General features: G+C 42.9%; 1 protein-coding gene across 4 annotated transcripts in view; it reads right to left on the bottom strand.

Moving 5' to 3' along the window:
* Positions 1 to 24,463, bottom strand: part of LOC117226312 (PAR-domain protein 1) — a 137,571-nt gene extending 113,108 nt beyond the window's left edge. Inside the window, exon 1 of one of the 4 annotated variants that reach the window (XM_033480524.2) lies at positions 23,917 to 24,463. In XM_033480524.2, coding sequence (XP_033336415.1) covers positions 23,917 to 24,283 — 367 coding nt within the window. In that variant the 5' untranslated portion in view covers positions 24,284 to 24,463. The remainder of the gene's footprint in view (positions 1 to 23,916) is intronic. The other 3 variants (XM_033480526.2, XM_033480525.2, XM_033480527.2) reach the window with 3 other exon arrangements.
* Positions 24,464 to 25,180: the final 717 nt, after the last annotated feature.

Here is a 25,180-nt window from a genome sequence, read left to right as displayed (position 1 = left end):
TCTCTCTCTCTCTCTCTCTCTCTCTCTCTCTCTCTCTCTCTCTCTCTCTCTCGGTCATTCTCAATTCGTCGCCGATTTCCTGCGCTCGACACCGAGGAGAACAATCACGGCCCGCGTTATAATCGGTGTCGCGCGACGCGGAGGAACCGCTACCAGACCGGCATTCCGCGAGAAAAGAAACGTCCGTATATTTTTCAAGAAATAATTGGGCTAAGCCCCCTCTCCCCCACCCCGCCGAACCAGCCGGTCCTCTTTTCTTAACAGGTTTCAAATCGGGTATGCGAAAATAAAAAGTGAAAGCAGTCGGTTTCTGGTGTCCACGCTGCTCTTCGAGATTACTTTCTTTAATGGATCCACCGGCCACATCGATCTTTCTGTCGATCGGGTGGACACGGTTTAACCCTTGCTTCCTCCTCGATCTTTGTACTTTCTTCGACGATCTTTCACGTTCGACGATCCTTCATGCTCATTATGATCATTTATATTCGACGATATTTCGTGTCGTCGAACGTGTCGCCTTCGTTCTCTAAAATAAAAATTTCACCGTTCGGCAATTCGGAAATTCAACATTTTTTTTTACACAAGACTCTATTTTACGCTCGAAAGGCGAACCTTTTCGACATAAACATAATCGATTACGCGTGGGATATTTTATTTACGAATTTCACGAACAGATTTCTCGCGAACGGAACCGCGGATTTTTCTGCGAAATGAGAACTGCCTTCGTTAATTGCAACATGCTGAAACTCTGTGTACATTTCTTCCTTTCTTCAGTCATGGTATAGTGTTAAAAACGATACATTTTTTAATTCCTTAAATGTATCAAGATTCGATTAAAAACAGACGACGCGAAATAATTTGTTCAACCATAGTTCAAGCCCGTGGATCTACGCGCACGCTCTGTAAATCGTTTCGCTCTGCGGGATCTTTAATTGTCAGGTGTCGGTGAGGCACACAGAGCGTTCCGCGATCTGTAACATAAATGTTTCGCCGCGCCGGCGAACATCTGCTCGTCAGCTGTGAAATTAGCCCGTTGGAATCGTCGACGTGTTGCGCTCTTCGCCGACGATGGGACAATCGGTCCTAGCTGCTCGTTTTATGTCCTCGGCTAGCTCTCTGCATATTCCAGGTGAAAATCGGTAAATTGCTTGTACGTGCGTGACCGGAAAGGATCGATCGATCGATCGATCGATCGATTAAAATGTTACCTGATGACTGGCTCGGTGTGTACAAGAACATGGCGAGAGAATGGATCTGTGCCGTTTGAAAGGTGAAAAAGAGAGCGAATTTCTCATAAATGTACGGCAATTTCTCCAAGAAATGTTCGGAGGTCGGAATTGAAACCGGCAGATATGAGAATACTAAGTTGGGATTCGACTAAGTTTCGCGGCTCGTTTTAGAAACTCGTAGAAACTCGGGACAATGGACGAAAAAAAAACAATTCGGAGGCGATTCGAAGACAATTCGGAGTCCACGTGACATGATTCGAAGGCAATTTGGAGTCCACGTGACACGATTCGGAGGCAATTCGGAGGCTACGTGACACGATTCGAAGGCAATTCTGAGACCATATGCCACGATTCGAAGGCAATTCGGAGGCGATTCGATAGCAATTAGGAGACCATAAGCCACTATTCGAAGCTAATTCGGAGGACACGTGACACTATTCGAAGGCAATTCGAAGATAAATCGGAGGCCAAATGCACAATTCGAAAGCAATTCGAAAGCAATTCGGAGGCCATGTGACACGATTCGAAGGCAATTCGGAGGCGATTCGATAGCAATTAGGAGACCACAAGCCACTATTCGAAGCTAATTCGGAGGACACGTGACACTATTCGAAGGCAATTCGAAGACAAATCGGAGGCCAAATGCACAATTCGAAGGCAATTCGAAAGCAATTCGGAAGCCATGTGACACGATTCGAAGGCAATTCGGAGGCGATTCGAAAGCAATTCGGAGGCCATATGCCACTATTCGAAGGCAATTCGGAGGACACGTGACACTATTAGAAGGCGATTCGAAGACAATTCGGAGTCCACGTGACACAATTCGAAGGCAATTCTGAGGCCACGTGATACGACTTAAAGGCAATTCTGAGGCCACATGCCACGATTCGAAGACAATTCGGAGGCGATTCGAAAGCAATTAGGAGGCCACATGCCACTATTCGAAGGCAATTCAGAGGTCCCGTGCCACGATTCGACGATCACGTACCTAGATTCTACCACGTGCACCCAATAGACTCCAAAGGGTTAACAATCATAAATCGAACAATTCGGAACGTGTCGAAACGATGAATTTCGCGAACCTAGCGTTGAACAGAAAATTTCGATCGGAAGAAAGAATGAATGTTGCTCTCGCTGAAATACCCTTTACCTCTAGGACGCGACGCGTCCAAAGAATCGCCTCGCGATAATCCGCGAACAATCGCGGAAAAGAGGATCCTCGCTGGCGCGTGGTAATTGGCCGCGATACCGTGGAAGTTGAGAGCGTTAAACGGCGCCGATTTCTCCGGATACGGGAACCGTCTCGTTAGCGATCTTGCGTCGAAGACGTAGGGCCGGCGATCGACGAATCGATCTTTTTGTTGGCAGTTTCCCTCCCCGCGTGCTCCGCGTAATGAGAGCCCGGGTAATCGCCGGGCTCGTTACACACGCTCGAGGTGAAGCTCGCCTCGGCGGCCGGATCGAGAGGCTTGTAATTATAATCAATCACGGCGAGCCGATTGAAATGGGAACGGTCCGCGGCTAAGGACGCCTTCCGATGAATAAATTCCTTATATAATCGTTCTAGCCCGCTTATCGCGGACGCGCGGCGACCCCCCCGCGCGCCACTCGCGATACCCGACGATTTTTCGTTCCCGATTATGCAATCGGGACCACCCGATACCGTGAAACGGTATAATTGCCGGCCGATCCGCCGACGAGAGCGAATCGTTAAAAGGGAACGCTGATTGTGAACCGGCGCGGCGACGCGTTCTTCTCGCCCGCGAGATTATGATTATTGCCGCGGATCGTGCCGATCGATCATCGAAGGCGGCAATGGGCGTTATGTAAACCGTAATTGGCTCCAGCTCGCGTCGAGTGGGCGGAAACCCTTCGGGAAACGACCGTGACGTTTTTGGGACTGAGAGACGAACCGCTGGGAACTTTTGCTGGGCTTGCGAAGTCTTCGGGGACCGTTTTTAATATTATTGGAGAGTGTAGAGGGTGGCTGGGGGTGCAGAGATTTTTTTTAGAAGGGTGAAGATTCTTCTGGTAACGTTTCTGATATTTTAGGAATCCGTCAGAGGAAGACGAGAACTTGAGGAATTTTAAAAACTTTGAAATACCAATTGTAATGTTTTCTCAGACCACACAGGAAAGAAATTGGTGTTTTTGGGGAATTTTTACTGTGCTCGAAGACCCCTCATGGACCATTTTTACTATATTTGAAGGACATAAAAAGAAACTGATGTCTTAGACAGTTTTCATCAAAGATGAAGCTCCTTCTGGTACCATTTCTGACATTTTAGGAACCTGTCAAAAGAAGACGAGAACTTGAGGAGTTAGGGAACCCTTGAGGTATCAATTGTGACGTTTTCTTGGACCACGAGAAAGGAACTGCGGTTCCTGGGGAATTATTACCGTACTCGAAGACCCCTCAGGGACCATTTTTACTAAATTTGGAGGCAATAAAGAGAAACTGAGGTCTTAGACAGTTTTCATTAAGGATGAAGATCCTTCTGGTACCATTTCTGACATTTTAGGAACCTGTCAAAAGAAGATGAGAACTTGAGGAGTTTGGTAACCTTCGAGGAATCAATTGTGACGAGAAAGGAACTGCGGTACCTGGGGAATTTTTACCGTGCTCGAAGACCCCTCAGGGACCATTTTTACTATATTTGGAAGCCATAAAGAGAAACCGAAGTCTTAGACAGTTTTCATCAAAGATGAAGATCCTTCTGGTACCATTTCCGACACTTTAAGGATCCGTCAGAGGAAGTTGAGAGTTTGAGACTTTGGAGAAACTTTCCCCATAAGATGAACAGTTGTCACAAGCGACCGTCGTCAACGGGCAGCGGTCGGAAGAACGCGCGGCGAAGGGGCCCGTGGAAATAATGAAAACGTGTTTCTATGAATTACCAAACGTCGCGGCGATGGCGAGAATAATATCGCCTCGGCTAATTGCGACACACGAGTGTCCGAGGCGTGATTGAATAAATGCCGTCTAGATTGATTTCGCGGGGGGGTTGAAGCCGGATCGAGGCGACGCGACGCGACGCCAGAAGCGTTCGCGTTCGCGTGATCCAACGTAGATCCCGCCGATATAATGCATTACAGGAATCTAACGACCGGTTTTCGCTGGAAACGCGTCTTCTCGGTCTGACAGCTGCGTGGACGCGGCTTCATTAACCCCCTCTGCACCCCCCTGCCACCCGCCCCGCCCGATCCCCACCCCCGACGTCTTGTTATTTAAACGGTTTTCCATCATTACGACCGTGGCGGCTCGTTAACGTCGACGTATAATTACGCCCGATGATAATAATAATGATAATGATAATAACAGTGCGCGCTGATAGCCGAGTGTATTCCCGTTTCGGCTCGCGCTCGATCGTTTCATCAGCTCGATTTAGAGGCCGAGCGATGAAGAAACGCGTCGAGCGTCGTTCGAGCGATTTTCCAATCATCGGCTCTACGATTCTGTCGCCGTGTCCGTGGAGAACGGTGGCAACTTGTCCACGCGACTGCCGATACGGTAATGCGAAATTTGGAATTTCCGGGAGAAATTAGTGGAAACCGCTGTCATCACCGGCCTAAGCATCTTCATGGAAAATGAGGACGATCTGCAATGATTGCAAGATGATGCTGGAACTACGTTGACGTTCTTCTTACCTTCTCCGAATCACTTGAGCGAGTCGATAGTAACGCAATCATGTTTTCAAGTGGGTTAACACAGTACATTTCGTTCTAAAAATTGTTTCGAATGTTGTCGATTTTTATTATAAATAAATGTTATTCCTTTCTCTCTGTTATACATATATATTATTCCTCTCTTCCGTTATTCAAGCGTTTAATACAGAATATAGTTCCCCGAGGCAAATATTTTCGCAACCATTAAAAATCCTCGCCCGCAAAGGGTTAACCCTTTCCACTCGAATGACGACTCCAAGGTGCCATTACAAATTGTCACGTCAGGTTTCAAAATAATTTTATTAATCAAATTTGTTCATATTTGAAGAACTGTTGCATCGGTCACAAAATTCAATTTCATACGTATAAAATCGACTAGGTTAAATAAAATGGAAATACGGAGGATCAGAAAAATTCAATCTTGCGTTAATTTCGCTTCGAGTGCAAAGGGTTAATCGTTTTTGCCATTTCGCATTCGATCCGCTAATTTTCCCCCAGAAACGCGTAAAATACCCAGTGAACGGAGTCATTCCTTCTAATTTTGTCAATTTTCACCATCAGTCGCAGAAACGAAAAGGTGTTTCCATTCTTTTAGCAATGCTAACCCTTTCCACTCTTGTTTTTATACCAATTTTATAGCAACGCGATGGGGTTCGATGACAGCGAGGGGGCCGGGAGGGGGCCGCGCGTGTCCCCCGGCGGCGGTCCTAATCCCGGTGTCTTGTTAATTTCTTAAGTATCCCGCAATTTTTCCGGAATCGGCCGAGTTTATACGGGATAGGAGCGAACCGGCCGGCTATCCTCTCGTTCCCCCTCGGCGAGATTATGGTCGCCGCGCGGAAATCTGAGACCGACCGTCGACCGCATGGGATTATCCTTCCATAACGTCAGCCGAGAGCTAGGCCATAACACGGCATTGCCACATCTTTGCCAGATAAAATGTAGGAGCAGCGATGTTGTCGGTGAAACGAGAATATCTGGGCGTCGTACCTTCGCCGAGAAACATGCTCTCCGCGGGCCGAGAATCATGCGATTCCCGATACACTTCCGTCCCGCGGTGCTGCGCCCGGTGCACAAATCGTTCGCCGTACAAGCGACCGTGTCCGATTGCCGATCGTTCGTTTAACCGACGATTTAACCCGTTCGCTATCGCGACGCTGCTCGGTTCGGCACAAATGCTCGTTCTATGAAGAAGTTATGGGACCACCGAATTCTTTTTAGAAGACGCGACAGGATTGGCGGAGACGTACCTGTTGACGCAAGCTTCGTGTATTTAGCGTTTGTTTCTTTCAATTAATTATTTTGTGTATTTTATTCTGCGATTGTTAGATAGAATCGTTGCAGCCATATGTACATGGGCGATTTTTATGAATTTTTCTGGAAGGAAGTAACGATGATACGTTAGTGAAATATTTTTTACTGCGAAAGGACATTTTCAGACTATAACAAGATATTTTTTTCGAAACTCCATTGCGACGGGAAATAATTAGCACAGTGTTTTAATGAATGACGTGACAGAGTGCTCCAAAAGTTTTGTTCAGTCGTCGTTAATATTTCTTTGCGTAAAGACGTCCGTTCTGTTATCTATACTATATTTATAATATATCACATTAAACGTCATTCATAAAACACTAAATTTACTAAACGTTATCGCTTTGTAACAGCGAGGATAAAAATTACGATGAAAGTTTTTCTCATGAACAAATGTAACATAAAAGTACAATCAGAAAATCAATAAATGAAAAGAACAGACGTCTTCATTTCATAAAATGTTAACCGACAACAATAATGTCAATGCAAAAGCATCGAAATCGAATAGTTGTAGCGATTGTTTTCCATCAAATTGTCGTTGTTCTTCGGTCGCGGATCGAAGAAGTTCTTTGCACTTTGAAAAATCGTTTTCCGAATTGAGCTCGCATATCGTAGAAAAAGATGCGACCTAACGAGAAACAATGATGCAGTTCTAGAATTTCGAAGAAGCGTCTAAAGGATGCATTATGGCGCGTTCGAATCCCGCGATTATGTTCGTCGCGATTAGATTGACGCGCACAGCCTCCTCGCGGTTTCCCGTTTCAGCGAGAGCAAAGTTTCCGCGGAATGGACGTCGAACGGGATTGGCTGGCTGGTGGTGGTCGTCGAACAAAAGGCTGCGTTAATATGTGCATTAATTCACCGTGCTCCATCGTCAATAATTTATAAGTCGCGGCGCTATTAATCGCGCTTCTGCGTCGCGAGAAACTGTGACGATCGCGCCGCGATGGCGTTTTCAATTATTTTTCGCGCGGCGAGCTTTCGTCGCGTTACTGCAAATCACTTTTCTCATTTTAACAATCACTGTGCGGTTATAATTAAAACCGCGGAGTTGATGCATTTCCGGTAAAAATGCCTGGAAACAAACTGCAAAGTGTAAACGCATTGGAAACATTGAATACCATTGCTATCTTCTGGTTTATTAAAATGATCGGAAGAACAAATACATTTTTATCTCATTTTCGTTTTATATAATTAGACGTTCTCAGTTTGCACGAAGATCCGCGGTCCAGTTATAATAATTTATCGACAATTTGACTTCCACGTCGACAGTTTTGAAAATTGTATAAATTGTATAAATTCGATCAAATTAGAATTCGAAAGTTAAATGTAACTTAAAGCTTAGTTTATCGATATTATTCAGTTTTGCGGATCCTGACAAAATTAGGAAAATTGTCAGATCTGTGAACGATTCGTGGACTTTTAATACCGATTCCTATAACTTTCGACAGCGGATAAGATTGCTGTTCAATGTAATAATGATCGATGCGATGCACTTTCGCAATGCAACCTGTAAGAATCCAGATTTGCATGAACGTTCGCCTGGCGTCGTCGAAGATCCACGAGCGCGACAGGTGATTTTTAATCGTGTATCATCGCGCGAGCCTTTGGACGTGCGAAAATGAAATGTTACCTGATTAGCAAGCCGATTAATCTTCATTTCCGTGGATATTTACCTTTACGGCTTATTACAACAAAGTTGCGCAGGATTCTTTTCAGTGCGACGATTTTTAGCTCTTAACTCGTCGGCGCGTCGATATTTATCGGATCGATCGCAGCCTGATCGCAGTCTCTCGGCGATTTGTAACAATAACATTCGCGAAACTCCAGTCGTTTTCATATTCTTAAAGTCTTAGACTTACACTCTGAGCTCTTCCACAGAGTCCAGTCATTTCTATCGTTTCACACCTGCAAAAATCACCAAAAGAATGAAATCTGTCCCTCGATCATCCGAACCCACATGCTTCGGACTACTCGAGGGACCCAATTTTCATCCACCCGGTATAATAATCATCCCTGAACAACAACTTGCATCGTGCAAACCCTCGACATCTCCCTAATGTCAAACCCAAAACAGAATCTCTTCGACATGTTGCAATGCTTTCCAAAGAAATTGCGAATTTCCCCGACACAGCGGGAGAAACCACGCGGATCGAACGGAGACGATTCCCATCCGGGATATCGCGATCGTTTTTTAGTCACTCGTCAATAAAATCAACCAATCAGTGAATCGGTTACAGGGAGGGCAAGGTATGTCGATCGCGAAAAAAAGAAATGATCTATGCGGCGGCCTGGCCAGAAATGTTTTCGAGGATCGATGTTACCTTGCCAAGTTTTGGTGGACAAAATGCGGTGCTTATGTACTATCTTAATGTACAGTGGCGCACAAAAGTGTTCGTACATCGTTTAAAAAGCGATACATTTTTTAAAACTGCATTAAGCGACCTGCATTTTTTTTTTTTTTTAGATGATTGAGGTACTAGTTTACCAAACGATGACCAAGATTCCTTTTTGTAAATTTTGCTATTACTTGGAATGACAAGAAAGAAATAAAAAGCTCTCGTTTTTTAACATTTTTATCTGAGCCTACAACGGAAATTTAAAAAATGCACTCTTACATCTCGGTAACTTAAATGCACACTGAAAATTTTATCGAAATCAGTGGACGTTGTTACAAAGTTGTAACAAATTAACGTCGCGGTTTTGTCACGATTTTGACCAAAAACTGAAAAAAATCTGCAGTTTTTAAAATCTTTCGACGCCTCGACTCTAATTAATTTCCATCAAATTTTCAGCACGCATACCGAGAATCTACGAGAGACATTTTTTTAAATTTCTGTTATAGGCTCGGATAAAATAAAATTTAAAAAACGAGAGTTTCTTATCTTTTCTTGTCATCCCAAGTACAGTAATGTCTCCCTTACTGACGCTCAGATTGTCCACAAAAATGGACAATTTGGGAAGAGGCGACACGATTGTTCGAGCCTTGCAGCTCGTTTTCATAGCTGTTGACAATTCGTAACTATAACAAATGAATCGCAAGAACCGAATAATCGTATCTTCTCTACCTAAATTGTCCATTATCGTAGACAATCTGAGCGTCAATTAGAGAGACATTACTGTAATAGCAAAATTAAAAAAAAAGGTATTTTAGTCATCGTCCAGTAGATTAGTCCTTGTATCGCCTAAAAAATTTGTCAAATCGTTTAGATGAGTTTCAAAAAAGTTATTACACTTTAGAAGGTGTACGAACACTTTTGTGGAACACTGTATGTGACATATTCTATGCTCGCTATCAAACTGAACGCTACGAGGTAGTCGTGCTCCGATAACAATCGTGTGATCGTGTGATCTGTGATACGCTACTTGCACTACGATCGCGCGCGCGCGCGCGTTCCTTCGATCCTCTAATCTTCTCTAAATGGGTGCACAAGCTTCTATCTACGCTCCTGCCCAGTCCTTTCTCCGGCGGGAAATTCAATTTCTAGCTGGAGACTCGCTCGAACGAGATGTTTCCATTGTCCGATAATCTTCGCTTCCAAAAACTTCTCAATCTTCGTCTACAGATCTTGGAGAACGTGCGGAGAAGATCGAGAGTCGGCGGAGATCACTGAACAAGAATACACCAAGTGCTTCCTGGGATTCGTTTATCGTTTGATACGAAGCAAGACTCTTTCGTCACGAAGTAATTTTCTGATCAATTAACCCTTTGCACTCGAAGCCGTTTCAACTGTAAATCTGAAATAATCTTTCTGGCTTACAGTATTTCCATTTTGTACGACGAAGTGCATTTTATGTGCACTAATTGTGATTCGTACGACAATTATACTTTCAATGATACTTGAAATCTGAGCTTCGATAATAGAAAAATGATCTTAGAACGCGATACAACAATTTGAATGGTGCCTCAGACTCGTTGCTCGAGTGCAAAGGGTTAAAATATTGGACTGAAACACGCTGGACGAAATAATCGAAAACGAAAAAAGGTTGCAGCGATCGAAAAGCTCGGCTCTCGAATAATCGACGCCGTCTTGGGAAATCCGGGCAACGTTAAAGTGTGTCCTCGGAAAAAAAGACAAAAAGGAGCTCGTAAGTTTAATTACTCGCGCAATATTCGTGTTATCTGTTCCGCGTTCGCTCGGAAGACAAGAAAAACGGCGAAAGAGTTTTGCTCGTCGAAGAGCCAAAAGTTTTTCTCGACTTTCGAATTGAATTTCCTCCGTTCTCCTCTAACTGTAGTGTGTCCGCGCGTGTTTGTATGTGTGTATGCGTGTGTATGTACGAAAGAATGTAAAGCGTGAACAGTGGAAGACCGAGGTGAAAGGGGGGGAGGAAAAAAACTCATGCAAATGAGAGACACGTCCCACTATTGTCCTCGTTCCGGAAGGTGCACGGGGAAAGTCCGATTAAACGATGATCCATGCGGTGATCCATGGATCTGTCGTTTCGACGGGAGGAGTGACACAGTGGCATGGGAGACAGTGGTGGGTGCAGAATCAAATAATAAGAGTAAACGATGAAACCAAAAAACAAGTTTTTCTTTTTTTTAAAAAAAAAAAGAAAAAAAGAGGAGACAGAATGAGCTGTCGCTTTGTCACTTACCCTTCAGAGAGGATGTTATCATGGGGTCACCTGAAAACGACACAAGTACAATATTGCAGTCAACGTCATGTAATGAAAATGAGACAGAGATAGAAAGAGAGAAAGAGACAGAGATAAAATAGATATAGGCGTAAATGAGAGAATCGCGAATGAAAATTATAAACACTACGTTTAGAGGCATCGAGAGCTAGACAAGATGAGAGATCAAAGAGGAGACAGAGATAGAAGTGTGTCTTTTCATTGATTCCTTTTCTTCTCCACGTTGACTGATTTCTATCGTTGCTGGCTGACGACTTTCGGTCGACTATTATTATTTGGTCCTCGGACTATTACTTAGACCTCGTGGTTTATTTGCGATTATTATTGTTATCACAATTGTCGAATATTGTGTACGCTATCGGTGGCCTTTTCAAAACTCATGACCACTGTGACTTCATGAACTTCTCAGTCCATTCTTCTGTACACAATTGTACAGGTTGATTCAATCGTAACAATTGCTTTGTGGAAACTTCGGAACGCTTCAAGTACATTGTTCTATTATCCGCGATTTATTAAAATGGTCGCCGCAGGAAATAAATTTTTGGTCCATCCGTGTCCCTTTTTATTTCTATCGAATTTTCGATTATATCGTTACAATCGTCGGACTGTGCACCTTTGTGAAAAATAAGAATGATCTGCATCGATTGCAACAGAATTCAATTGAAACAAAAATTTATTTCCTGTCCGGATAATTCTTGTAATAAATTGAACAAACTGAACATAGTGTAACGATTTCTTAAATTCTTATTCTAACGTTTCTTTCAATGTTTTCTCACTGTTTTGCATTTCGCCCATCCATTGTTGTTACGAATTCGTAAAATCTACGGTCTAACAACCGCTCGAAATAGCGTTGCGTTGCTTTAAAATTCTTGTTAATTTCGCTATATTGAAATCTGATCGTTTGCGCCTGTATTTCTTAATAGTTTCTGTTGAATTATTATGTACAGGTACCAAGAAAAATGTTCACAGACTTTCGCTCTATTTTTTTTATATTTCTGCGATCATCATAACGAAGAAAATCTGACAAGAAAAAGTAGAAAATCCATCGGCATTTATCTGGTACCAGAAAATTCGTACAAGATCTCCAATCATAATTTCAAATAGCTTGGATAAAAATACAATGGTACACGTACTAATCCTAGCAAAAAGTATTCGAGAATACCTTTTGAAAATAATATTTTTGAAACCGCGCTAAATTACTTGAAATTTTTCACAAAAAAAACGTGAGTTTCTTATTTTTATTTCGTCATTCCAGGTAATAGTAAAATTAAAAAAAAAATAAGATAGTTTAGTCATTCTATAGTAAACTAGTCCCTTTAACATATTTGAAAACAAAAATTCGAGCAATTTAATCCGGTTTTTAAAAAGCGTTGATTTATCGCGTTTTAAAAGGTGTTCGAAGACGTTACAATAAATTCTCCCTAATTGACGCTCAGATTGTACACAAAAATGGATAATTTGTGGAGAGGAGGCTCGTTTTTATAGTTACCAATTATCAACGACTATAAAAACGAGCCACAAGGCTCGAATAATCGCATCCCATCTTCCGAAATTGTCCATTTTTGTGCGCAATCTGAGTGTCAATTAGGGAGAGTGTATTGTATTCCGGTGCTCTGGGTGATTAAAAGAGGGTTAAATGAAGCGATCGGGGGCAGGAAAAAGCGTAAACGAGCTGGCCAGAGCCAGAAAGAAGAGCAGGATAGTCTCAGGGCCGTGTTACGGCGCGTGGGCCCGACATCGCGAAGTAGGGAGGAGGGTCTTTGGGCTGAGATCGCAGCCCGGGGTCAGGGATCAGGCATGCGCCGCAGAAAAGAACGGGAAAACGTTCCTCTGCCAACAGATAGGGTATCTCCTCGCATAATGCGCAAGTGGGAGGCTCGTACAGGCACGCTTAGGACCGAGAGAGCCGCGCGGTCGGTCCGGTCGCTCGAACTGTCTTCGAGAAGAAGAGCCTTCTTTGTTCACCCGTGGCTCCTTCCTACGGTCTGTCTTCCTCGTTCCACCTTGTTCGCGGACCTTTATTAGGCTTTGTTTCGCCAAGCCCTTACCACCGACGATGCCGATTCGTTGCACCAAGCCGCGATGCAATTTTATGCGGTCCTGCGCCTTCGTATCGCCACCTTCTTTTCACCTGGCATCCTGCTGACTTTCATGCTTTCGAAACTGGGTGCTCGGGTGTTCTTCGGGTTCGATGATCGAGGCTTCGAATATCTGAAGATTTTTGGCAGACGTTAGGCGATGACAGATTTTTCGGCGGCGAAGAAACAGGGTTGGGCTGATTTCATTAAATTGTTACCCGATCTCGCGATTTAATTAGATCGTATCTCAGTTGCATAGTAATTCAATTGTGTTGTATTGCAGTTACATAATAATTCAATTGGATTGTACTTCAATTATATAGTAATTCAATTGTGTTGTATTTCAATTACGTAGTAGTTTCATTAAGTTGTATTTCAATTATATAGTAGTTCGATTAAATTGTATTTCAATTGCATAGTAGTTCGATTAAATTGTATTTCAATTGCATAGAGTAGTTCGATTAAATTGTATTTCAATTGCATAATAGTTCGATTAAATTGTATTTCAATTACACAGTAGTTCGATTAAATTGTATTTCAATTGCATAATAGTTCGATTAAATTGTATTTCAATTACACAGTAGTTCGATTAAATTGTATTTCAATTGCACAGTAGTTCGATTAAATAGTATTTCAATTACATAGAGTAGTTCAATTAAATTGTATTTCAATTGCATAGTAGTTCGATTAAATTGTATTTCAATTGCATAGTAGTTCGATTAAATTATATTTCAATTACATAAAGTAGTTCAATTAAATTGTATTTCAATTACATAGAATAGTTCAATTAAATTGTATTTCAATTGCATAGAATAGTTCAATTAAATTGTATTTCAAATTACATACTAATTCAACTACGTTTACAATTCAATTACATGATTCAAACCTTTCAATTCATTCAACTATACATTATTTTAATCACGAGTGTAATTCAAATATACACTGCTCGAAAAAGATTATAGCATAGAAAAATTACGAATAAAAATTGGCCAACTTCGACCGACGATAACTCCGCGAAAAATCATCGTAGGATGATGATTCTTTTTTTAAATCGAAGCTCGAAATCGCAGTTTTAACACACTTTCTCTCGATTTTACGTTCAGCGCAACCTAACCTCTGTATCCATTTCAATGCTAAGCCACGTTTGCCATATTGAGAATTATCAAGTTCGACGAAATGCGCTGACTTCGTCAAAAGTTTTTGACCGCCGTTTGCAGTCGGATGAAGTTCGATCTTCTCCCCTAAATTTAAAAAAGAGCTCCAAAGTTACTCCAAAATTGTCCAAAATATTTAAACCTTGAAACTTGCCGACGATATCTTAAGTTGTGCCGCGAAGATCCGAATCTGTGAATTCTGCAGAAAAGTGCTCGTCCGATGACAGCAATTCTAAGGTAAAAAAGAAAAGGAAAGAAAAAACAGTTTCCAAGGACCATTATACCTGTTCAAACGAGCAAAACGAAAATGCCGGTCACAATTACCGTGCGGGACGCATAAACAAAGCGAAACCGGCCGTCGGACCGTCGATTCGAGAAGCGAACGGATGAATAATGCGTTTAATCGGTTGATTAGAGGGAATGATATTGGCAGAAGCTGGTATCCCCAAGCAGAAGTGTAAATCCATTCGCTGTCAGGATGCAATTATACCGGTGCATCGGAACGCTAACTAGCCGAGGTTTCGAGTTAATCGTGAATATGAATTATCGCGTGTTTTCCCTCTTTATAGCAGGGTTCCGATGCGTGGCCGCCGCCGCTCGTTTCAACGTTTAGAGACAGTACTATCATTTACTCGCGATTGAACACGCTCAATGTAATTGAACATTGTGTATCCTTAATGGTGGCCAGTATTTTCCGCCACCTTTCAACCCTGGTGCGTGGAAAGCCTCGAGTTATCCCCGCTGAAAAAGTGCTTTGGCTCGGAGCTACCGGCTTCTTAGGTTCTGGAATTTCAGCGCTACTCGATCTTTCGGCATCGAACTTGTAATTTCGAAGCGATCTTTCAACCCGCCGAGCGTAGCAATTACAAGGGCAATTCGAGTTCCACGTTCTTGAATCCACAGTGCCACAGAATTTCTACGATCTTTCGAGCTCGCGAATCTCCGAAGCTTTCGAGCTCAAAGATTCCGCGGTCTCTTAGGACTTGAAACTCTTGAAACTCCGTGTGGAATTTTTTAAAAACTACTTCAGCGGTCACGGCAATTTTACTCGTCGCTTGGACCACCGAGAAGCGTAATCCAATAATTTCTTTCGGGATTACTTATTCCGAAAGAAAAGGATTATGATGCGTTTTGATATAGCGAGGCTATCGAGGAGCTTATTAACAGGCTTTAAGTATAGAAAGCGTTAAGTTTCATACGTATCCAATGATCCTGGATCAAGGATCACGCGCGCACGGTACCTCCGACGAGACAGTGGCCCCTGAATCTGCATCGGTGCGTGCATCTGCTTGCACATGCAAGCCATGCCGGCGCGTGTGGGCCGAGCTGATCTTCCGGTGGATTTCGCTGGATGACTCACCGCGACTCGTTCCTTGAATCGTTCGTTATTCTTCGAACTGGCCAGAGGTGCACGAAATGTAGGATTCTTTGGGAAGGACCGACCAGCGATCGAGTAGAGAACGTTTGATCGAAGAGCAACCGTCGGCTGGAATCTTAAAATCTTTTCTCTGGCAGCAGAAATATTTCCGAGGAGTTCGGAGAATCGGAAACTTTTAAGAGGAATTCAACGAGTCTGAGAATTTCAGGAGGAATTCAAAGAATCAGAAATTTTCAGGAGTTCAGAGCATCAGAGATTTTCAGGAGGAATTCAATGAATCAGAAAATTTCAGGAGCAATTCAATGAATCAGAGAATTTCAGGAGCAATTCAATAAATCAGAGAATTTCAGGAGCAATTCAATAAATCAGAGATTTTCAGGAGGAATTTCAAGAATCAGAAGTTTTTAGCGAAGTTCAAAGCATCAGAGATTTTCAGAAGCAAGTTAAAGTATCAGAGATTTTCAGGAACAATTCAATAAATCAGAGATTTTCAAAAGGAATTCAAAGAATCAGAGATTTTCAGGAGGAATTCAATGAATCAGAAAATTTCAGGAGCAATTCAATGAATCAGAGAATTTCAGGAGCAATTCAATGAATCAGAGAATTTCAGGAGGAATTTCAAGAATCAGAAGTTTTTAGCGAAGTTCAAAGCATCAGAGATTTTCAGAAGCAAGTTAAAGTATCAGAGATTTTCAGGAACAATTCAATAAATCAGAGATTTTCAAAAGGAATTCAAAGAATCAGAGATTTTCAGGGGGAATTCAACGAATTAGAAATTTCCAGGAGAAATTCAAAGACTCAGAAAATTCCAGGAACAACTCAATGAATCAGAAAATTTCAGCAAGGATTCAAAGAATCAAAGATTATCAGGAGGAGTTCAAAGAATCAGAAATCTTATGATGAAAGTCCGAAAGTCTGATGATCGCCGGGAAGTATCAAAAATCTTGCGACGGAAATTTAACCCGGAGTGTCGCAAGATCGCGCGCGACGAACTCGACAATTAAAATCTCTGAAAAATTCGGGAACATTCTGCGGGCAGCGAGAAGCTTTCGGAAGCCATCGAGATAACACGTGTCTCTGAAATCGCGATCTGGATCGACGGGAAGCAAAACGTCGGCGTCGCGTCGCGCGGAAAAAGGCGGCGGCCGATACGCGCGGTTCCGCGGGAAAACTTTGGGCAAAAACGGCGATCGCCGGTGACCCGATATTATAACGCAAAGCTGGCATAAATTCTGAATAATGTGCGGTTCGCCTAGATGACTCAGCGGTACGTGTTTATATTAAACACCCGGAGGCGGGTAAAATGGGTAAGCGTGCGCGAGAGGCGGAGGCACAGGCTCCGCGAAGAGAGAGAGAGAGAAAGAGACGGGTAGGAGGAAATCGATTATTCGTCGACCATGCGGCCGTATCCTGCGATCGTCCGCTTAGAAATCAACACTGACCACTGAGTTTAGAATCCTGAAACGCTGCATTATCCTCGGCAACGAGACGGAACGCCTTCGGCGTCCTTGGGGCTGACGGTAACGACGCTCCCGCGTCGCAGGATCCTCGATCGATTACGCCATGGCGTCGTCGCATTCTTCGCGTTCGAGGAATCGCCGGTCGATCTACGCTCGGATCCTGTCGCCGATTAATATCGCCGCAACTAATGGATCCCCGGGACTTATGTCAACGATCCGCCGTAATTCGCCGGCAAATTTCAACGGGGCACCGATCGCGCAACGCTCGTGCACTCGCGTGTCCTGCGTACTCGCTCGACTTCCGGCCTCCGGGGAATTTTCCATTTTCTCTCTCCCTCTCTCTCTCTCTCTCTCTCTCTCTCTCTCTCTCTCTCTCTCTCTCTCTCTCTCTCTCTCCCTCTTGTCTTTTTTCACTGACATAGTCAAGGCTCCCGCGACGCTTCCGTCGAACGTCCTTCGTGCTCCTGGGCATTGTTTCAGCGGAACGATTCGGCCGCGATTGTTCTAACAGCGCTTTATGCTATTTAGATCGTGAAATCGAGACTCGCCGCTTCCGATCAGCCGCCTTTCCTTTCGTACGCGTCTCGAACTTTTCGGAATGTAACGGAATCGTCGGCCGAACTGTGGACCCTCCTCAATTTTCCTAAATCGTTTTTTAAACATCCGGAGCGGGAACAAATTCGATTTCATTCGTTCGGTAATGTTTGTTAGCACGTTTTTCTACCCTACGTTTTTATGTATTTTTATTTTCTTTTATTTTTTAATTTGTTCAACGAACAGTAATGATAATAATTATTATGTACGTTCATGGTCGAATGTGTTCACAGTTCGAAGATGTCGAACGATTTTTTCTCGCGACGATATTAAATGAACCTGCACGGAAATGTGTTCACGATGAACTTTTCGAGGAAAGAGTTTGATTCGAAGATTTCTGAAAGTAAAATCTGTTCGTTGCAATTATTGCAAGGATTATTATGTTTCTAACGAGAAGCTAGACATAAATGTTTTTTGATAAAATGCTCTAATTGCTTTCTGAAATAATAATAATTCTATTGCTTTAAATAATAATAAATAATAATAATAATTCTAAATTGCTTTATTTCTAAATAACGATTCGAAATAGAATGTATTCAAATAGTTACGTCTTATCTTCATCTCAAATCAAATTTGCCCAAATCTGATCGTATAATGCAGATAACACTGTTTTTTCTTTTTAATTTAATTTATTTAATGTCGCATCTGTTCAATAGCAATCAGCGACCACTTGTGGGATAACATTTGCAGGATTCCATCTAATGTAACATATGCAATACTTTTGCATTACATTTTTACAATTTTTTCTTAATCTAGGCTTCTTAAGTTACTACATAATTTCGCTAAACAATCTGATTTCTTCTAAGCATGACACAACTTTTGCTATTTCTTTGTAATTGTCCAAACATTCTTTGATGGTATTAGGCATTTTTACCTATTTTCCGATATTAACATTCTATTAGGACGTGCTTAACAGTAAGCTCGAACACCGTTATCCTTCGTGAACAAACTATGAAAACTTATAAAACTAAACGATTTCATTCGGTACGATCGGACTGCCGAAAATAAAAAAAATAATTTCCTAAGAGAAGAATGAAGTAAGCGATGTTTTCGCCGATTCGGCCGAACTGCATCGCGGGAAGCGCATAAAAATACGCAATACCGGCGATCAGTATTCGAAATTCCGGCGTCCGTATAGCAATCAAATCCGCAGCGAGACGGCCGCGTTCCCGTAAATATCGCCGAATTATTCAGCACTGTTAAGGAGAAACGCTCGTCGCGGATTTCGTCGCGCGACGAAGCGGAGTCTCGCGAGCGTCGACGATGCTCGTATTTGAATAAAAGAAGAAACTGTGGAACGCTCGGACGCCGTCGGCGGACGGGCCGGCGACGTTCCGTGGAAACGACGAACGATTAGATACGGTTTTCATGTACCGTCACTACGGATGATGGACGTCGCTGTTTATTCCGGTCTCGGGATTACCCGCGTAGCATTTCCATGGGAGACAAATAACGGCACGCACGCTGCGTATTCGTAACAACGGGACGGTCGTCGTCGGTCGATTGTCCGAGAGAGGCTGTTCGTTGCCGGCAGACGAATCTTCGGATTCGAGCTCCTTCGATTTTAGAAGAGAAATTCTCGCGGGCTTCGCCTCCTCCTCCTGCTCTGGCTTTAGTCAAATTTTTCTGCTAACCGTAAAAGAAGCTCCGGTACTCGCGCGAAACGGAGTCTTATCCGCGGCCAAGAGAATTTCCTATCGCCGAGAAAGAACGATTGCAATCGCTGGTGGATGTAAGCACGGAGCAGAATTTCGCGTTCATCGTGTAACGAGCTCGTGAATAATATCTCGTTGCGAAAGAGAAATGATTGAGAACGTCGGCAATCGAATTCGAGTACCGGGCAGAATTCTTTTCTGTTTATTGCAACAGTGGCGTATTTCGAGCAGCATCGAATCCGCGAGGAACGTTCGTCGCGGAACGTTGATTTTCGAGAATGTCGGAAACAGCGTGAAGCAAAATTTCGTGTTTCCTGCAATTTTATTCTGAGGAACGAATCCAAGAGGAGGAAGAATTGTACGTTTTTAAGAAGATCGAAGCTTTTCGTGAAACGAGGAAACGTTAGGAAATGTGAACGAATGAAAATGCGAAAACTGATTTGATTTTACTAATTACCATGGTAAATGAATTGATCGCTCGAGTCTGTAATAAACGCGGAAAAAATGAATGATCGAACCGTAGTAAAGAATGAAGATTTTTTTTATGGGGAGAACTAGTGGAAAATTATTGAAAATCGAGACAAAACGGAGTTCCTTCTCTGTCTTCCACGAGAAAGGGAGGAATGATAGTAGTATCTATGAACGAAGCATGATTTGCGTAAGAATGTTAATAACGAGTTTACTACACGCATTAAGTATGTAGCACGCGTGGTAAAAAAGCGGTGTGCAATAATTAGATCGCGGATTTTATGCATTTATGATGAAATTCAGCTCGCGCGACTTCGTACGATGGGGACGTTAAATTAATTTAATAATGTCAATATCATATTTCCAGTCGATTAAAATTATCGAAGGAATAACTTTCTTGACGTCTGGTTACGAGAGAAAAATAGATTCTTATGAATCAAATCAATTCCTATAAGTTAAATATATAATCAATTCTTATATATTAAATTAATTTTTATATATTAAATCAATTCTTATAAATTAAATCAATTCTTGTAAATTAAATCAAGTCTTACATATTAAATCAATTCTTTTATATTAAATCAATTCTTACATATTAAATCAATTCTTTCATATTAAATCAATTCTTATAAATTATATCAATTCTTATAAATAAGATCAATTCTTGTAAATTAAATGAATTCTAATAAATTAAATAAATTCTTACATACTAAATCAATTCTTATAAATCATATCAATTAATACATGAGATCAATTCTTGTAAATTAAATCAATTCTCGTAAATTAAATCAATTCCTATAAATCAAGTCAATTTCTATAAATCAAGTAAATTCCTATAAATTACGACAATTTCTATAAATCAAGTAAATTCCTATAAATTACGTCAATTTCTATAAATCAAGTAAATTCCTATAAATTACGTCAATGCTACCAAATTCTCACAGATGATATCAATTCTCCTAAGTTCTCAGAAATTACATCAACTCTCGCAACTAAAATATTCACAAATGAAATACATGGAGATCAGAGAAATGGATCGAATCGAAGAGGCGATTGGTCGGATTAAGGAAATAATCGACGATCCGGACCGAATATCATCAAAGCTGATCTTCGTTTCCGAAGTTTTCTGGACCGCCGCAGGCCGCGGTTCCGGATAAATCGTTTCATTCTAATCGACGCCGGCCAAGATCGCAATTTCCGTTCCCGTTCGAATTGCGGCGGAACAAAAAAGCAGATTAGAAAGCAGCGACGGAGAGACGGGAGACGGCGGGGAACGAACGGTTTGCTACATTTTTCACCGGCACGATCCATCGCGTTCTACCCTGTCCTTGGCTTCCGGACAGCTATTATTCTGCTCGCAACCCTGGAGGATTCTACGCGAAATTACATAAGCTCGGTTGGCCGATCGTCACGCGACGTCAATCACCAAATGGCTCGATCCTTCTCGAGGAATTAATAACGTCGAACGGTTTAGCCGGGGTTTTCCTTTTTTTTCGTGGTCGTTCGTCTTTCGCGTGGACGGTATATGCGCCTTGTATATCCTGATTAAAAGAATCGTCCCCGAGCCATAAGGGCCACGTTGTGTGCACACGTCCCGGCGACCGGCTATACCCCCGAGGATCGCGTTCCTTCCACGTAAATCCTCTTCGTACACGGCCGATCTTTTTAATGCCGGGCCGACCGGCCGCGGTATGGAGATCGAGAGATCCGCCGATTAACGTAATCGGTAGCCTAAACGCCATCGAGCCGGGCGAATATTAAATTAGCCTCGTACTCGATGCGATCCGCGGCTGTTCTATCGCGGGACCTTTCGCGAAAAGACCGCGCGATCTCGTTGAATTCTTGTTAAATTGCGACTAGTGCGGATTTTTTATGCGTTCATGACGAAAATAAGCGAGTCGAATTTGAAATTGTGGGAAGATCGAATGTATTTAAGGATGTTTTACTTGTTAAAATCGCCTATTGAAGAAGGAAATAACATTTCTATGCGACCTTTGTCTCTTAAAATTGATACAGATCATTTTTATTCCGCATAAAAATCCGCAATCTAGTAATTAGAATTACAGTGAATTATCAAAAAAAGATTGATAAACTCAGACAATTTTTTTATCTTAAAAAGAATGAATATTTTGATCGCCATTTTTATGGTCGACGATTAATGGTGGAAGTTGAAAAAAAATTACCGCAGTCGATTACTGAAAAATTGGTACACTCAGTACAGTTTTGGTACTTAGAAAGCAATGGTTAAAATTGAACAAGATTATTAAAATTGCTTACGAAATAGTTGGCAAGCGTGAAAAATTGTTGGTATCTTAAAAAGAACGAGTATTTTGGCCGTGATTTTTGTAGGCAATAATTAACGATCGCTTGTTAAATGTCTGATATCGAGAAAGGACCGGCGTTTTTAACAGTGATTTTTCAAGGACGACGATTAACAGTTGAAAATCGAGCAGAGATTTTCGAATCCGTGCAAAAACAAATAAATATATATAATCGTCGCGATGCTCTCGACGGCAAATTAAAGGGCTGGCTATCGTCTCGATCGGTCAGAGGCGCCTAACTACACGATAATCATTATGATCAGACGCAATCGTTGCAGGAAAATGACGATCGTTCCAACGATCTGCTACCTTGTAATGGCAGCGTCGCGGGCTGCAATCTCCGCTCGCTCGGTAAATAGTGGTTTAAGAGGATAAAATAACGCTTGTCCTGCCTAATATAAAATGCTATGGAATTATGCAAAAATCGTTGAAAAAATTCAAACAGCATGACAATGCAGCAGACAATTTCCGACACTTTAATGAAAATGGATGAGAAAAATGATCTTCGACGTTCAGAACTTCATCATCAGCTGGCCTGCGGATCTTCGTGCAAAATGAAAACTGTTTAATTATATCGTAAGAAGCAGAGATCGGATGAAAATGAGTTCGAACGACTCGTTCGTTTTATCCTTAAATTCAATTCGGTTCGTTCGTCGCTGAAAATTGTAGAATTTACGAAAGCAAGTATGAATTCTTCTGTTATTGTCGCAAATACTGTAAATTCTCCCTAATTCGTGCTCAAATTGTGTAAAAAAAATGGACAATTTGGGAAAAGGAGGCTCGCAAGGCTCGAATAATCGCATCAATTCCACCCAAATCGTCCACTTTTGTGCGCAAACCGAGCGCGAATTAGGAAAAATTTCCTGCAATTCGCTTGGATTGTATCAATCATCTATTGGCGAGCCGTCAAAATTTCGAAGATCCATCAATAAAAAGATAATTTCCCCGGCGTTGTATCGTCGCGTGGGTGCGGGGAACCGACGCATTGTGCGTCGCGTCGTCGCGACGGGTGCGACGACGAGGAACGACGAGGACGAAGCCGGGGAGACGCGCGCGATTCCTCTGAAAAGACGTTTGCGTAACCGTGCGCGACACAATCTACAGGACCGCTTACATATCACGGGCAAAACAAAAATGTCGAGGAAAAGGACGATCGACCGAGAGGCAAATCCACCCTGTCTGGAAGACGGTCGTCGGCACGGGGGCTGGGGAGCGAGGGGTGGGCGAACGGCGGAAGCGTCGACGGTGCCCGTCGCTGGAAAACGGACGCTGAATTATTCATGGGGGAATCTGTTGCTCTCTTATTCGACCGGTTCCGTTGCCGTTTGTACTTCGAATTTATTCGTAGACCCCGTGAAAATTGCCGCGCGTCCCGACGCTACACGCAACCCTAAATTAACGCCGCTGCGTTACCGCCGACCGGTCATCCTTTCTTTAAACAAAATTTGTCGACGCTCGGACGGACGGACCTTTCTAATCGAAATATAACCGTGTACGCTCAAGATTATTTATTGTTTATATATTCTTTTCTTTTTTACGTATTTGTTAAGGTATTCTAACTGTGAACAAATCTAATCGAGACGAACAGAAGAAAACCGAAATGCAGAAAGCAAATAGAAATTTGTTTCCACTTTAATCGATATTAGATTAGGTTTATTATTCGCTTGGATTTAAACACTAATTTTCACGCCAGTCGATCACTCGATTACGATCTCCTAATTTAATTAAGTACGCGAAGTATTCCCGCGGGATGTAAGAAAAAAGGCGATCGATGCGTCGCGCAACTTGACATTGCACATTCGATTTACTAAAACACGGTGAAAGTATCAGTGGCTTCAATAAGCGGAATCGAATGCATCGGCGTCCGAAAACGCTTTCGATCTTTGCACTGGTTCGATTATCGTCGACGATTATCGCCGCGATCGGAACATCTACCTGCAGCCATGGGTAAGTCAGTGTACCTGGTCGGTCGTAAGGAGCGGCCCTCCTCGGCGCGTTCTGTCCCCTAGCAGGATGGAACTGCTGTTGCTGGTGCAAAGGCGGTGTCTGGGAGGGTTGCAGCTGCAGATGGTACTGCTGCGAGGTCGGATAGTGACCGGAAGTGTTGGCGGTGGACGCCGCGAGCGATTGTTGCTGGTACTGGCCAGCCTGGTACTGGTTCAGATGGCTCGGATGGTGGAAATGGGGATGGGGGTGTGGATGAGCGTGGGACGGGGGATGGGGGTGTTGATGAGGATGAGTGTAAGGGCCGCACCAAGTGTAGTATTGCTGCCAGGACGCGGCGGCGTCCACGCTTGCCATCCCATCGCCGCCTTCTTCGCTCCCCATTCGGAAGCTGCGTTAAACCTCTTCAGGGTCCCCGGTCTCTCGGTTTATCCGCGCACTGTTCGAACGTTCACTGATGCCAGCTAGCTACCCCCTCAGGGGTCCTCGCCGATCGCACACATAAATTGGTCCGCGCGGTTCGCAGCTCCCGGGAACACACTTGTTGATTTTCAGTTGGGGGGGAGGGAGGGCGACGGGTTATACAGAGTCTCGCCTGGAAATCTGTCCGGAAAAAACTCGATTAACTTCCGACGACGAACCGCCGCGGACGTTTAACACTGCGATTCGATAGGCGCTACAGATCGGCGGGGTCCCGAAGTCCTTGCGAAGACGACGATCTGCGGGTCAATTTCGGATTGTAGGCGACGGATTTTAGTTCGAAACGGCCTCGGAAACGAATGGTTCTTCTTCTTTCGTCTCTGAGAAACACTTTGTAACCGGGCCGAGGGTTAGTTGCGAGATGGATTAGTCGAAGAGTTGCATTATTTTCGAGCGATTCGGACCGTTTCGAGGAGAAATGCGTTCTTGTCGCATTCTTCTGCTCGATTCGGAATTAATTGTATAAGAGGTGCGGTTTATGTGTCAGTTTGGTAAATTCGGAGAACGCGGTGCAATGAAGTTGAATTCGAATTGACGAAGTCCATTTTGATGGGTCGAATACGTGGCAGCTTATTGAATTCGAAAAAAATGGTGCAACGAAATTGAATTCGAATTGACGAAGTCCATTTTAATTCATCAAATACGTAATAGCTTACTGAATTCGAAGAAAGTAGTTCAACGAAGTTGAATTCGAATTGACGAAGCCCATTTTAATGGATCGAATACATGGCAGCTTATTGAATTCGAAGAAAATAGGTCAATGAAATCGAATTCGAATTGACGAAGTCCATTTTAATTCAT

The sequence above is a fragment of the Megalopta genalis genome, chromosome 11, assembly GCF_051020955.1.
Source record: "Megalopta genalis isolate 19385.01 chromosome 11, iyMegGena1_principal, whole genome shotgun sequence".
Taxonomy (NCBI): Eukaryota; Metazoa; Arthropoda; class Insecta; order Hymenoptera; family Halictidae; genus Megalopta; species Megalopta genalis.
This window is presented reverse-complemented; position numbering and strand designations above follow the sequence as displayed.